The 18,589-nt window shown below is 33.3% G+C and overlaps 1 protein-coding gene across 1 annotated transcript; it reads right to left on the bottom strand.

The window, feature by feature from the left end:
- Positions 1–5,721: 5,721 nt before the first annotated feature.
- LOC124917400 lies at positions 5,722–8,055 on the bottom strand. Its single transcript, XM_047457847.1, has 5 exons — positions 7,704–8,055; positions 7,408–7,544; positions 7,041–7,258; positions 6,164–6,203; positions 5,722–6,000 (listed from the first exon to the last, which is right to left on the bottom strand). Exons 1-5 carry the CDS (start codon positions 8,053–8,055, stop codon positions 5,722–5,724), a joined length of 1,026 nt encoding a protein of 341 aa, XP_047313803.1.
- Positions 8,056–18,589: the final 10,534 nt, after the last annotated feature.

Raw genomic sequence — 18,589 nt, 5'->3', positions numbered from 1 at the left:
ACATTATTTTTGGCTCAACTAACCCCAAATTATGTGAGAAATTTGTTAAGCTGATAAATGACAGGTTTGAAATGAGCATGATGGGAGAATTGACATTCTTCCTTGGGCTTCAAGTCCGTCAGTTAGAAAACGGAACTCTTATCAACCATGCCAAATACACCAAAGAACTGCTAAAGAAGTTTGGCTTGGAGAACTGTTCTGCATCAGCTACTCCAAAGAGCTCTTCAAGTAAATTGGATAAAGATGAAGGTGGCCAAAGTGTCAATGTAACAACATATAGAGGACTCATCGGATCCTTGCTGTATATAACTGCTAGCAGACCAGACATTCAATTTGCTGTTGGTGTTTGTGGCAGATTTCAGGCTGATCCTAAACTCTCTCATTTTACTGCTGCTAAACGTATTCTTAAATACTTAAAGGGAACTCAAAATGTGGGACTATGATATCCGAAGGATTCCAGTTTCAATTTAACCAGTTTCTCATATGCAAATTATGCAGGGTGCAAAATTGATAGAAAAAACACAAGTGGAACTTGCCAGTTCCTTGGAGATCGTTTAATCACATGGTTCAACAAGAAGCAGACGTCGGTCGCCATGTCTACAGCTGAAGCAGAGTATCTTGCAGCTAGAAGTTGTTGCTCTCAAGTTCTGTGGATTCAACAACAGCTCAGAGACTATGGGATTGAGGCTGATGAATCTCCAATTTTCTGCGACAACACAAGTGCTATCGCAATCACCTACAATCCAGTTCTGCATTCTTGGACAAAGCACATTGAAATTAGGCATCACTTTATCCGAGAACACGTCAATCAAAAGCAGATTCGTCTTGAATATGTTCCTACAGATCAACAAACTGTAGATATCTTCACGAAACCCCTCCCGGAAGCTAAGTTTTCTCACTTTAGAAACATGTTAGGTCTTGTTGATCTTGATTAATGTGATTACGTGCATAAATTAAGGGGGAACGTATTGTTCAAAACGCAATTGAATAGACATGAAAGATAGAGGTCTTAATTTGTCCTAAGGATTCAGAGTTTGAGAAACACAGCTACTTAGACGAACGTCTACCTTAGCAGTTTCATCTTCATCTGAAATTTTTGTCTTGGTTATTATAACCTGCATGGTTAGATGGATACGTCTAATAGACGTTAGACGTTTTTACGTCATGAGCAAGAGGATGCTCACGTCTAACCAGACACGTGTGTCTCACATGATGTTATTGCATAATTAGACGCATACGTCTAATAGACTGATTTTCAAAAGGAAGTTGAAAATGTGAAAAGGAGAATAAACGGCTAACTACTGGTGTAATTAGACTCTTCATCTTTTGGCTAGTTGGACAACTGTCCTTTGCTTGTTTCTGCTCAAGTTCATTTTCCCGCCGAAAATTAAATCAGTCATTCCTCAAAAGAATTGAAGACACGTGTCTCTCAATATACAAAGAATGAATAATATTTCTGACAACTTTTGCTTGTACACTTAGTATTAAATGTTCAGTTTCATGCTAACATTAAATGATACGTTTATTGGGAACAGACTCTTGGGTTCTTGACGGTAGGAGTAATTATGAGAAAATTCCTACACATTAGGCATTGATATTTATGGGGTTATTCATTCTAAAGATTAGAGTTCTTCAAAATCCCTCTCTCTCTTCAATTCGAATCGTCTAAACCCTTGTTTATCAAATCGAAATGTCGTCTTTCCGTCCAAAATCGATTCAGGTGGATTTTAGATCCGTATCCACTCTGAAATTTACAAGCATGATCAAAATGTTTGAATCCCTAAAAGCATCCGGGCTGAGAAAGTTCCTCACCCCTCATGAACTCTATCATGAACAGTTGGTTCATGAATTTTTCAAAACCGCTGGCTTTTATCAGGATAAAGTTGTTGTTGGGGTCGTGATGGGCCAGATGATCTGCATCACCGAAGAGACTTTCAGTACGTTTTTTCAGCTTCCAAAAGTAGGTATTGATGAGTTTTCATCCACTCCAAATGAATTAATGATCACAATAATGAAAGTCTTTTCTACTCTCCTCAAGTGGACTTTCATGGAAAGAAAAATCTCCTGAAGGATGAGTTTACTCTTCTAAGCGACATCATCTCGAAATTTCTTCTATCCAAAGAATCATCTTACAAGTATCTTTAGTTTTGATGGTCCTCTTATCTCTCTTCTTTGTTTCCTTCTGAATGAACCCGGTACGAGTTTTCCCCTTCCTTCTAAAATCCTGAACAACCAGAAGGTTGTCGATTATGTTCAAAGGGTGAAAACGCTCAAATCCAAGAAAATGAAAAGAGAAATCTCCAACCCTCCTCTAACCGCAATCTTAGAGACTTCCTAGGTTGAATAATCATCCTTTCCAGTGAAGTGATAGGAAGAAGAAGAATAAATTATAAATCTCTTTGTGAAATTTTATTTTTTTTGTAAACTCATTTTGGTTACCGTGAACAATGTTTTGTGTGTTTCTTCTGAAAACACTCATTTGTGATCTATCTGATATTTTGAATGCTTTACTTGCATACAAACAGGGTTTGTTTTATTTTTATGATGAATGCATATTTTGGTATATGTATGCAGGTTTTCAATTTCTTCATCAAGAAGGGGAAATTGTTGGGTCAAATTATTTTGACTAAGTGTTGAAATAATTTTGACTAAGTGTTGAAATAATATTTTGACTTATGAGTTTTGATGCAAGTGTATTGAATTCATATTTCATAAGACTTGGCTCTAATGAGAGTCATTAGACCGACTTTGGCATTAGATGCATAGAATTAGACGTGCAGTCTAACTCAACGGAGTTAGACGTGCAGTCTAATGAATGCATAGAATTAGACGTGCAGTCTAACTCAACGGAGTTAGACGTGAAGTCTAATGAATGCATAGAATTAGACGTGCAGTCTAACTCAACGGATTTAGACATGCAGTCTAATGAATGCATAGAATTAGACGTGCAGTCTAATTCAACGGAGTTAGACATGCAGTCTAATGAATGCATAGAATTAGACGTACAGTCTAACTCAACGAAGTTAGATGTGTAGTTTAATGAATTCTCGAATTAGACGTATGGTCTAATAGATAATCGGAATTAGACGTGTAGTCTAACTCAGCGGAGTTAGACATGCAGTCTAATATATTCGGAATTAGACGTGCAGTTTAACTCAGCGGAGTTAGACGTGCAGTCTAATATATGTGCGAAATTAGACGTGCAGTCTAACTCAATGGAGTTAGACGTGCAGTCTAATGGATTGTAAAAGTTAGACGTGCAGTCTAATGGATTGTAAAAGTTAGACGTGAGTCTAATTCCTTTAGACATGTCTAATTCCTTTAGACAAGTCTGAGGTAAAACTGGAATTAGACGTGCAGTCTAACTCAATGGAGTTAGACGTGCAGTCTAACTCAATGGAGTTAGACGTGTATCTAATGGTTATTGGATAATTAGACGTGTAGTCTAATTAAGTGAAAGTTAGACATAAGTCTAACTCCTTCAGACAAGTCTGAGGTAGAACCGGAATTAGACGTGGAGTCTAACTCAGTAGAGTTAGACGTGCATTCTAATGGTTATTGGATAATTATACGTGTAGTCTAATTAAGTGAAAGTTAAACGTAAGTCTAACTCCTTCCGACAAGTCTGAGGTAGAACTGGAATTAGACGTGCAGTCTAACTCAGTGGAGTTAGACGTGCAGTCTAATGGTTATTGAATAATTAGACGTGTAGTCTAATTAAGTGAAAGTTAGACGTAAGTCTAACTCCTTCAGACAAGTCTGAGGTAGAACCGAAATTAGATGTGCAGTCTAATGGTTATTATAATTAGACGTAAGTCTAATTCTATTAGACCACGCGGTCTAATAGACTCTGTTATTAAAAGGGATGTTTGAATTCATTAAAATGATTTTTACAATCCATCTAATTGAAATACGTCTAATGCTCAACTTAAGCAGTATGCTTGAAGCTAGCATCCGCCTACCCACGTGCTATTGATGTACCCTACTCCTGCTCCACTTTCTAGTGAAGATCAGTACAATAGCTATATGCAACCAACCAACGAATGGCACATAAGAGAATTTTTCTCATATTACTTGTTTTGCAGGTACATCTCTGATGGAATATTCGGCGCACTACCAGTGGTGTACGACCACGATCCTTGTGCTCAGAACTTGCTGTGTACTATGGAGGCTTTCCAATGGAAGAGTGCCACGTATCATTCTAAAAGATTCGACTGTTAGCTCCTACTCAGTATTGAACAAATCTTAAGGAAAATGGACAATCGGCCTCACGAACTGCAAATATCTCGATTTTCTTGCTTACTGAAATTACAAAGAATCCAAGCCTTTGAATATTTATACTGTGAAGCTGCTTTCTGATTGTACTGTGTGTGAATTAAGAGAGAGATAGAATCAAAAACACCTTTAGTTGAGTGATATTCTTCATCTTGTAATTGAACAGAAAGTGTTCTGTTCAATAGTGAGCTAAGTGTGTGTAAACTGTATTTGATTCGAATCATATTATAGTGAATCCTTCCGATAGTTAGAAGAAGGGGTGACGTAGGAGAGTTTCTCTGAACATCCAATAACAAACTGCTGTGTTCTTTTATTTTTGTCATCTTTTCATATTTCATCTTGAGCTTCAAACCCAAGTAAACAATTCCGCCTTGAATCTGTTTCAAGTGGTTACAAGTGTTTGTATAGAATAGAAAGCGAATTAAATTCCTAACAGGATTTCTTTCAAACCGTTTTTCATAAGCTTTCATCCATAGCCAGACCCCGTCTCTATTGATAAAGCCGATCCTATCACAAGCCAAATACACCAAGGAGCTGCTGAAGAAGTTCGGGATGGAGAACTACTCTACTGCAGCTACTCCAATGAGATCCTCCAGCAAACTAGACAATGATGATGGTGGAAATGGTATAAACATCACTTCCTATAAAGGTCTCATCGGATCTTTGCTCTATCTCACTTCCATTAGACCAAACATTCAATTTATTGTTGGTGTCTGTGGAAGATTCTAGGCTAATCCTAAACTCTCTCACTTTACTGCTGCTAAACGTATTTTGAAATATTTGAAGGGAACTTAAAATGTGGGACTGTGGTATCCGAATGATTCCAGTTTCAATTTAACAAGTTTCTCAGATGCAGACTATGCAGTGTGCAAAATAGATAGGAAAAGCACAATTGGAACTTGTCAGTTCCTTGGAGATTGTCTAATCTCATGGTTCAGCAAGAAGAAGACGTCCGTTACCACGTCTACAGCTGAAGCCGAGTACCTTGTTGTAGGGAGTTGCTGCTCTCAACTCTTGTGGGTTCAACAACAACTGAGGGACTATGTGATTGAGGCAGAAGAATCTCTAATTTTCTACGATAACACAAGTGCAATAATGGAATACTTGAGATTACAAATGAAATAATGGATTTTTAATGTATGATGCATAAACAAGAGGAATTGTTTTTTTTTGGGGGAGAGTGAAAATTGGAAAGTTTAGGATATGAAGATGGAGAACTTGGGTATGGTCGGAGATGGACTGAATATGGTAAGAGATGGACCAAGGATGTCAAAGTCGAGAGTTTACATAAAATCGTTAGACCATTGTAAACTCGTATTGTAAACTCGTAAGAGTTACTTATAAATAATATTAACTATTAAATTATAAATCATTCAAAATATTTTAAACTTAATAAATACAAATCATTCAAAATGCTTAATAAATTGTGCATAACCAACTTTTAAATCAAGAAATTAAATCATCAATATTTGTCTCAATGCTAATATCAAAATTGTCTAAATCATCTATAGCATCATCAACTTCATCACCATCATCTCTTTCTACTCCTTCTTTTTCACCATCTTCCTCGCATATTTCTTCTTCGTTTTCTCTGCATTCAATACTCTCTATAAATAAACGTTTTTGAGATGACGATGAATTATACGTATCATTTTCTTCAGTTATCCATTCATCATCAGAAAAAACATCTTCAACGTATTTTTTTAATACTTGTTTGTCATTTAACTTCATGTTGTACATAACAAATACCAAGTCATTATTTTTTTCAGTTGATGTACACAATTTCTACGCTTTGTATGCATCTGTAAGCAAAGAAGAATATTAATGTTCTAATATTAAACTTTGAATATAAACAAAAAAATTAAATATATGTAAAATAAAAACATACCATTTCAAATGCACTCCAATTCCGTTCACATCCAGATGAACTGCAAATAAGAATAAGTATTCTAATAGCAAACATTTGTAGCTCTAGACATTCATCACCATAAGAATTCCACCATTCAACTGGAGACTTTGTGTTTATTTCTATTTTTGCAAATTTAGAACCAAATAATCCTCTTGCATTTTTAAATGATTCAAGATGACTATCTATCTTACTTATCATATTTTCATCGGTTATCATCCTTTCAATACAACTATATAAACCATTTTTAATCTGAAAATTGGATTTAAAATCACAACTATAATGATACTGAGGATTTAGATAATAACCAGTAGCATGTAAGGATTTATGGAGTTGAATTTTCCATTGTTCATCAATGATCTTCCAAATAAGTTCATAACTAAAATGAAGACAAACAATATATTATGAATACATAAACAAATGAATATTTTATATAATAAAATAAATAAATACAAATGTTACTTACTTTCTCTTTATATTGTTGAAGTTCACTCTAATCTTTTCTTTAGCTTCATCCATTTGTTCATAAATAAAATCCATGGTAGGCTTAACATTTGAATCCACCATTCTAAGTACTTTAATTAGAGGTCTCGTAGCTTTGAGACATGTAATTATATTTGAACATAATTGACTACCAATAACCATTGCCTCAATTTTATTTCGATCAACCATACTCGAGAATGAACTTGATCTCCAATTTCTTGAACTAAACATAGTCATTAATGGAACTTTTAAGTTAATAAAACTCCCTAACATGAGATATGAGGTGGCAAATCTTGTCTTTGCTGGTCTAATTAGGTTTCTTCCAGTAGTAAAATGTCGTAACATAGATATAAGTAGAGTTCTAGAGTATATATACCTTGTTATGCTTTTGGCATTCTCAATTGTCAAGGTATGGACATGTATCTTTTTCTCAAAATCTTCTAATATGAGATCAATACAATGAGAAGCACAAGGAGTCCAATATAACATTTTTCTTTTTTCCATCAACAATTCACTAGCTAATTTGTAATTAGCATCATAGTCCCTAACTATTTGAACAACATTCTCTTCTCCAACTTCTTCTACAAATTGCATCTAACATTTGAAATATCTTATCCAATGTCTTAAAAATGTCGGAAGTATCAATGGAAGTTAAAAAATCGTTCCTTTAGGACTGTTAACCAAAATATTACATATGGAATGTCTTTTATTATCAGTCCAACCATTTGACATAATTGAGCAACCTGTTTTCTCCATTCTATCTTAAAATCTCTCAGCAACTCGTGTGTTAGTTCCACCTCTTTCTTTAGATATTTCACTCGTACTTCATGATAAGTAGGTGGCTTAAATCCTAGACCATGTCTAGCAACCATCTCAAGTGCTTTTTCAAAATAAGGATTTTTCACAACATAAAAAGGAATGGCACTAGTATAGAGAAAACGAGAGATCATTTAACAAGCATTTTTTCTTAAATCTTTCTTAAATATTTCACTCACTGTTTTTTGTACATTTGATCTCTTTATAAAAGATTGTCTTGCACCTTTGTCAAAATATTTTGAAACAATTTGCATATCCTCTCCTTTATCATCTTCATTCTCATAAATATCTTTTTGTCTTTTTCTTTGTTTTGCCTCATCATTTTTCGATAAAAAATCTCTAATCTTTAATTTCACATCATCAGGAACACTAATACAAGGCTCAACATCTTTGTGTGTACAAGCTAAATGATGTTTGAAACAATATTTTCCACCCGAGAATATTTTAGGGCAAAATTTGCATTTTACTTTCTTAGAATTGCTATCAACATCAATTCCATACTCCCAACCAATATCAGATCCATTTTCCGGTTTATTCTTACTTAACTTATGAGCAACATAACCCGATAATGACATTGTTTTATAAGTTAGACTAACTCTACAAAATATAAAACAATAATATTTTAATAAATTAGATATGTCAAGTATATTTATCATGTGATATTAATTAATAAATTATATAGAAAATATGTAATGTAAAAGACAACACACTAATTTATTGATAGTGACTTGTCTTTCCATCTGATGGATTGAATATGTAGAAATCATCGGGACTGAATGCGACAAAATTTGGGAATAGACAAAGGCGAATTCATGATTTTTTTTTGTCAAGATTATAAACATTATATATAGGTATTGCATTATTACGAGTAATAAATGAACATATTAATTGAATCGATTCACGAATACTTCTACTAAAATAAAATAAATATACGAAATTTAAAAAGTGATGAGAATACTCGATTTAAATAGTAAATTTATGTATTTAAAATTATATAGTTGAAGAGAAATTAAGTTAAGAAAATATGAAAAGTTAAATTCTTTATGTTTTAAATAAATGAAGGCTAACTATATAAAAAAATTGAAAATCTAGTTATTGAATTTCAGCCTAGTATGGTGAAAATATAGAAAAATACACAAAACATGAAGATAAGAACAAAACACAAAATCTTTACCAAAAACTTATTAACAAGTGAGTAGACACTTGAGAAAACTATTATAAGATATTAATGCCTATAAAGCGTTTTAGAAGAATAAATAATACACTAATTTCCAAATAAATGGCTTGCTATATTCGATTAATTATTATAGGGTCGAATATTTATTTTATAATCAATTTAAATTTTGTTTAAATAATATAACCAAATCAACATAACTGTTTAAATTTATATTATTTTATGAATTTTTAAAATAATTTAAAACTAATTTAAAATAAACTGCATAAATATTTATTGAATATTTTTTAATTTATTACTGTTTAAATTTACTTATTATGTTTAGTTTACTAATCATTCTAGTAATCATTCTAGTGATGTTTGTTTACTACTCGATATTCGACATTGATATAAATATTTATGTATTATTATTTTGGTCTACTATTATCATATTATCATATATGTTCTAATTCTATTTTTCGTTAGCTTAATATTATTATATACTTTTTTTTTTTATGATAATTATGATTACGAGGTAATATATTTACTATTATATTTGAGTTGTTGGTTTTGTCTTTAAAACTTTGAAATAACATATCGTTATTTAGATTTAAAACTAATGCTTCCTCTTCTAACCTTAATTTTTTGCAAAATTATGATAAATGGTTATTCCAGTATTATTTCTTAAAATGGTGAAATTGTTATTTTAATATGCCTCCAGTTGAAAAGAAAATTTAAACATCTCTTTGTTAAAATGAACCTCAAATAAAATTATGTCTTAGATTAAGTGACAATCAAAATAATTTAATATTTACAAGAGGATTAGTTTTTTCTATTTATTTGGGAAGCATTAAATATTTAGCATCTCAACACTTTAATTTATAACTAAAATTTCAAAGGCATAAAAATGGAAAATTTTTACTTTGTTATTGAATTGACTATCAAAGTCACTGGGATAGGGATAGGGATAGGGATAGGGATAGGGATAGGGATAGGGATAGGGATAGGGATAGGGATAGGGATAGGGATAGGGATAGGGATAGGGATAGGGATAGGGATAGGGATAAGGATAGGGATAGGGATAGGGATAGGGATAAGGATAAGGATAAGGATAAGGATAAGAATAAAGATAAAGATATATATATATATATATATATATATATATATATATGAAGTTTTAACACATTTATCCTGGGTTATAGTCTACCTTTGTCTCATATGTAGCTTCACTACTAGGTATAAGTATGGTTGAGTTATGTAGTCTACACTTCTAATAAACTCTAAAAAGTTAATTGGAGTTTATAGGGTTTGAGTTTGGGTTAGGGGTGAGCATAATTTGAGTTTACCCAAACCCAACCCTAACCCAAACCCAAAATATTAATTCGGGTTGGTTAATTTGGGTTGGGTTGAGTATGGGTTGGATTTAATTTGGGTTGGGTTACGGTTACCCAAATTACCCAAATTATATAAATTTAATTTAATTCTCTATTATTAATCCAATATAAACTAACCATCTTCCAACTTTAAGTCGAACACGTTTTTCACACGTTTTTAATATTTTTAAGACGTTGTCACACTTATAACACATTTTTCACTTGTTTAACACGTTTTACGTTTTTGGCATGTTTTCACGTTTTTGACACGTTTAACACGTTTTTGGCACGTTTAACACGTTTTTGACATGTTTAACACGTTTTTCACACTAATCACACGTTTTCACGTTTTTGTCACGTTTAACATGTTTTTGACATGTTTAATACATTTTTGACAAGTTTAACACGTTTTTCACGTTTTGGCACATTTAAAACGTTTTTGACATATTTAACATGTTTTTGATAAGTTTAACACGGTTTTCACGTTTTTGGCACGTTAACACAGTTTTCACATTTTTGGCACGTTTAATACATTTTTGAGATTTTAACACGTTTAACACATTTTTGATATGTTTAACACGTTTTTCACACGTTTAACATGTTTTTCACACGTTTAACACGTTTTCACACGTTTAACATGTTTTTCATGTTTTTGGCATTATTAACACGTTTTTGACATATTTGACACGTTTTTCACATGTTAACACGTTTTTCCATTTTTGGCACGTTTAACACGTTTTTGACATGTTGAACACGTTTAACACGTTTTTGGCTCATTTAACATATTTTTAGCACATTTAACATGTTTTGGTACATTTAACACATTTTTCACATTTTTGCACGTTTTCACATTTTTTGCACGTTTAATATATTTTTGGCATGTTTAACACGTTTTTGACATTTTAACACATTTAACACGTGTTTGCACATTAAACATATTTTTGACATATTTAACATGGTTTTTGCATGTTAACACGTTTTGACAAGTTTTAATATGTTTTTGGCACATTTAACACATTTTTGACATGTTTAACACGTTTTTGGCACATTTAACACGTTTTCACGTTTTTGGCACATTTAATACATTTTTCACGTTTGGCACATTAAATGTGTAAAAAATGTATTAAACGTGCCAAAAATATGAAAAACATGTTAAATGTGTTAAACGTGTCAAAACGTGCCAAAAACGTATTAAATGTGTCAAAACGTGTTAAACGTGCCAAAACGTGAAAAACGTGTGAAAATGTGTTATAAATGTTAAAAACATGTTAAATATGTCTAAAATATGAAAAACATGTTAAACGTGCTAAAAACATGAAAAACATGTCAAAATGTGTTAAAAGTGCCCAAAATGTGTTAAAAGTGTTAAAAACGTGTTAAACGTGTCAAGAATATGAAAAACGTGAAAAACATGTGAAACGTGTCAAAACGTGTTAAACGTGCTAAAAACGTGAAAATATGTCAAAATATGTTAAATGTGTCATCATCATGAAAAACGTGTCAAAACGTGTTAATCATGTTAAACATACCAAAAACATGAAAACGTGTCAAAATGTGTTAAACGTGCCAAAAACGTGTTAAACGTGTCAAAAATATGTTAAACGTGTCAAAAACGTGTTAAACGTGTTAGATGTGTGAAAAACGTATTAAACGTGTCAAAAACGTAAAAAAACGTGTCAAAAACGTGTTAAACGTGCCAAAAACGTGAAAAATGTGGTAAACGTGTTAAAATGTCAAAACGTGTTAAATAGATTAAAATGTGTTAAATGAGTCAAATACATGTTAAATGAAAAATAAAAAATAATAATAATTTGGGTTACCCAACCCATATTAGTAAATAATATGGGTTGGGTTATGAGTTGGGTAAATTTAATTTGGGTTGAATATGAGTTAGGTAATACGGGTTGGGTTTACCCGTTTGCTCACCCCTAGTTTGGGTTGAGCCTGACCATGAGTTATTTAAATTTATTACTTGAATGTTTACCCTATAAAAATGTTATTGTTAAAGGTTTACATGGAAATACATAATTCTAGAGATAAAATGTGTGGCAAAACACTCTATATTTCTTCTTCTTCATATTAAAATACGGTGGCGGCTGAAGTGGACATAACTCATTTGAGAGAACCACTATAAATATGTGTTATCTTATGTTATTCTTTTCATACATTTTTACATATCGTTTCAAGTAGGTCAGATTTGGGGATCCAAATTATAACAAATGGTATTAGAGCGATGTTAGACTAGATCAGATCATTGAAAACGATGGCAAGCAAGAATAGTAAAGGACACGGGATTGAAAGATTTGATGGAACATATTATGTATTCTAGAGGATGCAAATTGAGAATTATCTCTATGAAAAAAGGTTTCATGTTCTTTTGAGTGAGAAACTAGAGAAGATGGATAAAGCTGAATGAAAACTCTTTGATAAACAGGTTTTGAGAATTGTCCGATTGACGCTAGCCAAGACTTTTGCTCACAACGTAGAAAATGAGAAGACCACCTGATGAAAGCTCTTTTTGATATGTATGAGAAACCATCTAGTGTTCTTGTTTTGATACCAATCAATCATATGAAGTATAAGAAAGATATTGGCAAACTCATTACACTTCATTAAACTCTAAAACCAAAAACTTGATTTTTGGCCTACAAACTGTTTTGAATAAACTGAAAATCACACAGGTCGAATGATACATTGGGATGATGTTCATGATGTTCTTGGGAGCTTTGTGAAGTTACCTAAGACATTGGATCAAAGAATTCAAGCCTCAATCAAAATTTAAAAACCTGTAATTTTGATGATTTTGAGGACTGGAAGGTTCGACCAAGACCGAGAGGTCCGACCTAGGTTTTTTCGTACATAGGACCGAGAGGTCCGACTGGAGATTTTAGCCTCAGGACCGGGAGGCTTTAACACCCGACTGAGAATCTTGACCCCGACCGAGGGACTCCTGGCCTAGGACTAAGGGCTTTAACTTCGACCGATAAAAACACACTCAAGACTAAGGACACTGGTCCTAGGGTCTGTTTGGTTGCACTTTTATTTTTCAAAATTATTTTTGTAATTTTGGGACTTCAAACCATTTTCTAAAAATCCCCCAAAAAATATCAAATGATTTCAAAATACTTTTGGGATATTTCCCACAAAAATATTTTGATAAGGACTTGTTTGAGATTTGTGTTTAAACCCTAATACCTTTAACTACTAATGTTCTTCAAGTATATTCCTCCTTACTCATCATCATTAGCAACAATTACCGACATTTAAATATTGTTGTTACAATTTTAAATTCACAAAAATATGTGCATGTCTAGGACCAGAAGAATAATTGGTTAGAATAAAACGTTATACAATCAATTTTCAAAAGCAAAAAATTTATAAAGTAAATACCATTTTTAAAACGGGTACAAAGGATGAAGCGCGAAAGCCCTATTACGAGTAACACCAAACTTTGAAAAAAATATGTTTGTATACGTATACATTTTTATTAATTAAAAAAAAACTAAAAATTAGTTAGCCACTCTGTTTCAAATAAAATCTTTTAAGTTAATTATTTTTCATTAATTTAAACACAAATTTCCAAAGATCAAATTTTAATTTTATTATGAAAATCTAAATATTATTTAAACTTGAACTCAAATTAATTATTTTTATAATTAATTTCAAGGTTGTCAGGATTTGTTTAAAATCTTTTAAAATATTATTTTATTTGAAAAAGATTTCTAACCCGTAAACCGAGATTGAAATTTCTAAACCTCGAGATTTTTAAGACAAGAGTTTCCGAGATTATAGAATCAATCAAACTGTTTTATCAATAACACTAAGAAAGAACAAAATGAAAACAACTCATACCTGCTTCAGTTCTTGAATTCTAGTAGGAAGTTCATTCTCGATTCATTTAGTTCCTGCAGCATATTTCAAATTACACACTGAAACAAAAACATGAATGACTGTATCCGCTTGACAAATAAAATTCAATACAATTACAATAATCATCAATTGAGATTTCGAGGAAAAGATCAAAACATGAATGTATATTTCTTTCATGTAATAAGCATGTAGACATGGCCCGTGAACCAATGTGTAAACATAAACAGTCTTACCAAGAATTTGAACAAACAAAGCCTATCATCAACAGTGTCCAGTTTTCATTTAAGGACTAAATTCCATCTTTACGGTTTAGAATGATCACACACAATTGAAAGCAATGACAAATCCCTTTATTAAATGCAAGAAGATGGTAATATTTGGCAATGCTCTCTTTCCTAATACATGCAATCAAATTAAAGAACCAGAGTTCAATGCTTATTAGAAGAAAAACCGAAGTGTGATATCATAACACTCACCGAGACATGCAATCAAGTAGCTCCCAAAAGAATACAGTACAAATGCTTCATAGAATTTTCTTAAGATGTCGCATGCAAGAGACAACATTGGATTCCACGAGGATAAAATATGGAAAAGATATCAACCATAAAATTGATTTAATAAGCCAAGGAAATAGAATGACGGAAACTCATAAACAATTTCAAATTCCTATAAATAATCATATAGCAGAAAAAATTACGTTATTGAAACAATTAATAACGTATGAATCATAAATCATTTATGCAATCATCTTTCTAGCTAAAAATGATTGACAAGGCACAAAATCACACCCAATCGAGAAAATGATAAATTAGTCTTACCACTCTGTAGCATATATATAGGAACAATAAGAAGAACAACCATTATCCACTTTTGTTCCAGTAAAGAAACAAATAGAATAAACCTACTGAAAAACTACTAAACAAATTCTCACTTCAGCAGTTGATATATTCCATAGCGTTTGACCAATAAAAGACAAGAAGGATAATTATTCTGTGTGTTCTGTCGTATAAGGACAGAATTGTTGGGTTTTTTTGTTTCCTTAGTCACGACGAAAAGCCCAGCAAATAGTCCCATTTTGGGCCCCACTTAATTCACTTATTTGGGAGCAATATAAAAGGGGAGAAAACTTCCTTTGCAAGAAATAAAAACAAAAGAAAGAGAGAGAAAATCAAGAAAGAAATGAGGGAAAAAACTTCAAGTTCCAGCAGTCTTAGTGTTTTGATGATCGCCGGAGTTTGCATCGTTGGATCGTCCTAATTTTTGGACAACAGCTTCACAACTGCTGGGCCAACATTCTGGACGGTGGAGATCGGATTCTAAGGTCTGGAGGTCGGAGTTTCGTTTCTGGAACAGTAGTAGTTATTTTTGGTGATATTCTTCCTTTCTTGTTCTTTGATTGTTTCTATATCCTTGATGTGCATGTTTCCAAGGGTATTATGAATTTGTATGCCTCTAGTATTGTCTAGAGAAAACTTTTGTATTGCTCTCTTGCTGGTGATAGTGGATTTTAAGCGGCACTAGGTGTCCCGTGATTTTTACCCATTGAGGGGTTTTCCACGCTAAAATTCTGTGTTGTTTGTGTGTGTTTGCTTGGTATGTTACTCATTGTTTTAGGGCTGTGTTGATTGTATTTTTCATACCTATTTGTTAGCTTTCTCACAGGTTTAAACGGTTTGGGAAAGTGTTGCCAAACAAAGGATAAATTCCGCATTTGTTGTTTACCGTTGTGGTGCATTTCCATCAAAGTGGTATCAGAGCCTTGGTTGCTTATTTATGAATTGAACTTTTTGATCGATGGGAACTAATACAAGTAGGATGATTAATTTGAATGGTTCTAATTTTCATGTTTGGAAGGCAAAAATGGAAGATCTCATATATGTGAAAGATTATTACTTACCTGTTTTTGCTACCAATAAACCTGAGAATAAAACTGATCAGAATGGACTATTTTGCCTAGATAGGTTTGTGGATATATTCGGCAATGGGTGGAGGATAACGTGCTGAATCATATTATTGGGGAGACACATGCTCGTACTTTGTGGAACAAGCTTGAATAGTTGTATGCTCGGAAGACTGGGAACAATAAATTGTTCTTGATTAAGTGTTGGGTCAAATTATTTTAACTAAGTGTTGAAATAATTTACCCACTGATATTTTGATGATGAAATAATTTATGAGTTTTTATATAGGTGTATTAAGACAACATGTTATTAGACTTGGATCTAATGAGGGTCATTAGACCGATTTTGATCTCCATTCGCATAAAGTTAGACGCAGGTCTAATGGAATTAGACGCACAGTCTAACTCAGCGGAGTTAGACGGGCAGTCTAATAGACACATGAATTAGACGTGAGTCTAATAGAATTAGACGTACAGTCTAACTCATCGGAGTTAGACGTGTAAGTCTAATAGACGTAAAGAATTAGACGGGTAGTCTAATGAATACGCGGAATTAGACGCAAGTCTAATAGAATTAGACGTACAGTCTAACTCATCGGAGTTAGACGTGTAAGTCTAATAGATGTGTAAAGAATTAGACGGATGGTCTAATGAATAAACGGAATTAGACGTGAGTCTAATAGAATTAGACGTACAGTCTAACTCATCAGAGTTAGACGTGTAAGTCTAATAGACGTAAAGAATTAGACGGGTAGTCTAATGAATACACGGAATTAGACGCAAGTCTAATAGAATTAATCGTACAGTCTAACTCATCGGAGTTAGACGTGTAAGTCTAATAGATGTGTAAAGAATTAGACAGATGGTCTAATGAATACACGGAATTAGACATGAGTCTAATAGAATTAGACGTACAGTCTAACTCATCGGAGTTAGACGTGTAAGTCTAATAGACGTAAGAATTAGACGGGTAGTCTAATGAATACACGGAATTAGACGTGAGTCTAATAGAATTAGACGTACAGTCTAACTCATCGGAGTTAGACGTGTAAGTCTAATAGACGTAAAGAATTAGACGGGTTGTCTAATTAGTGAAAGTTAGATGTGAGTCTAACTCCTTCAGATTAGTCTGAAGTAGAACCGGAATTAGACGTGGCAGTCTAACTCAGTGGAGTTAGACGTGCCGGTCTAATGGTTATGTAATAATTAGACGGGTTGTCTAATTAGTGAAAGTTAGACGTGAGTCTAACTCCTTCAGATTAGTCTGAAGTAGAACCGGAATTAGACGTGGCAGTCTAACTCAATGGAGTTAGACGTGCCGGTCTAATGGTTATGTAATAATTAGACAGGTTGTCAAATTAGTGAAAGTTAGACGTGAGTCTAACTCCTTCAGATTAGTCTGAAGTAGAACCGGAATTAGACGTGGCAGTCTAACTCAGTGGAGTTAGACGTGCCGGTCTAATGGTTATGTAATAATTAGACGGGTTGTCTAATTAGTGAAAGTTAGACGTGAGTCTAACTCCTTCAGATTAGTCTTAAGTACAACCAGAATTAGACGGGTTGTCTAATTAGTGAAAGTAAGACGTGAGTATAACTCATTCAGATTAGTCTGAGGTAGAACCGGAATTAGACGTGTAGTCTAACTCAGTGGAGTTAGACGTACCCGTCTAATGGTTATGTAAATTAGACGCGAGTCTAATTATATTAGACCAGGCGGTCTAATAGACGTTTTTCATTAGAATGAGTTGACTTATTTCATTAGACTGATTTTCCCAAATCCGTCTAACTGAAATACGTCTGATGCTCTGTTTAAGTAGTACGCTTGAATCTAGCATTTCTCCTACCCACGTGCTATAGCTGTACCCTACTCCTGCTCCACGTTCATGTGAAGATTAGTACAACAGCTATATGCATCCAATCAAGGAATGCCACGTAAGAGAATTTCCCTCACATTACCCGTTTTGCAGGTACATCCCTGATGGAATATTCGGCGCACTACCAGTTCGGTACAGCCGCGATCCTTGTGCTCAGATCCTACTGTGTACAATGGAGGCTTTCCAATTGAAGAGCGCCACGTATCATTCTTAAAGATTCGACCGTTAGCTCCTGCTCAGTATTTAATCAATCTAAAGAGCAACAGACGATGTAGCGATTTTATCAGCCTCAACCAATCTTACGAACAAGTATTCTGATTTTGCAGAGAGAGACTACTCAATCATCTTGCTTACTGAATTTATTTTGTGAAGCTTCTTTCTGATTGTACTGTGTGTGAATCGAGAGAGAAAGCTAGAATCAAAACACCATTAGCTGAGTGATATTCTTCATCTTCTTGTAATTGAACAGAAAGTGTTCTGTTCAATAGTGAGCTAAGTGTGTGTGTAAACTATATTTGATTCTCATCATATAGTGAATCCTTCCGGTGGTTGGAAGAAGGGGTGACGTATGAGAGTTTCTCTGAACATCCATGAACAAACTGTTGTGTTCTTCTTTTCTGTCATCTTTTCATATTTATCTTGTGCTTCAAACCCAAGTAAACAATTCCGCCTTGCATCTGTTTCAAGTGTTTACACAAGTTTGCGTAGAATAGAAAGAGATATTAATCCCTAACAGGATTTCTATCAAACCGTTTTTCATAAGCCTTCATCATTAGCCAGACCCCGTCTCTATTGATAAAGTCGATCCTATCAATTGATATCAGAGCCTTGTTTCTATTCTCAAGCATCAAGTTCCCAAAGCTTGTCTTGCATCAATGAAATCCCTCTTTTGTCAAAGGACAACTATGATGTGTGGATGGTAAAAATGCAAGCTCACTT

The sequence above is a fragment of the Impatiens glandulifera genome, unplaced genomic scaffold, assembly GCF_907164915.1.
Source record: "Impatiens glandulifera unplaced genomic scaffold, dImpGla2.1, whole genome shotgun sequence".
In the NCBI taxonomy this organism is placed as follows: Eukaryota; Viridiplantae; Streptophyta; class Magnoliopsida; order Ericales; family Balsaminaceae; genus Impatiens; species Impatiens glandulifera.
Note: the sequence above shows the minus strand (reverse complement) of the source record. Positions and strands in the feature narration are given on the sequence as shown.

Excerpts from the sequence above, each read along its gene's own strand:
- LOC124917400 (XM_047457847.1), bottom strand. The coding sequence starts at position 8,055 with ATGTCATTATCGGGTTATGTTGCTCATAAGTTAAGTAAGAATAAACCG. Across the intron at positions 7,545-7,703 it reads TTCAAAATATTTTGACAAAG|CACTTGAGATGGTTGCTAGA; the intron begins GTGCAAGACAAT and ends ATTTTGAAAAAG. Across the intron at positions 7,259-7,407 it reads AGATAGAATGGAGAAAACAG|ATGCAATTTGTAGAAGAAGT; the intron begins GTTGCTCAATTA and ends TTCAAATGTTAG.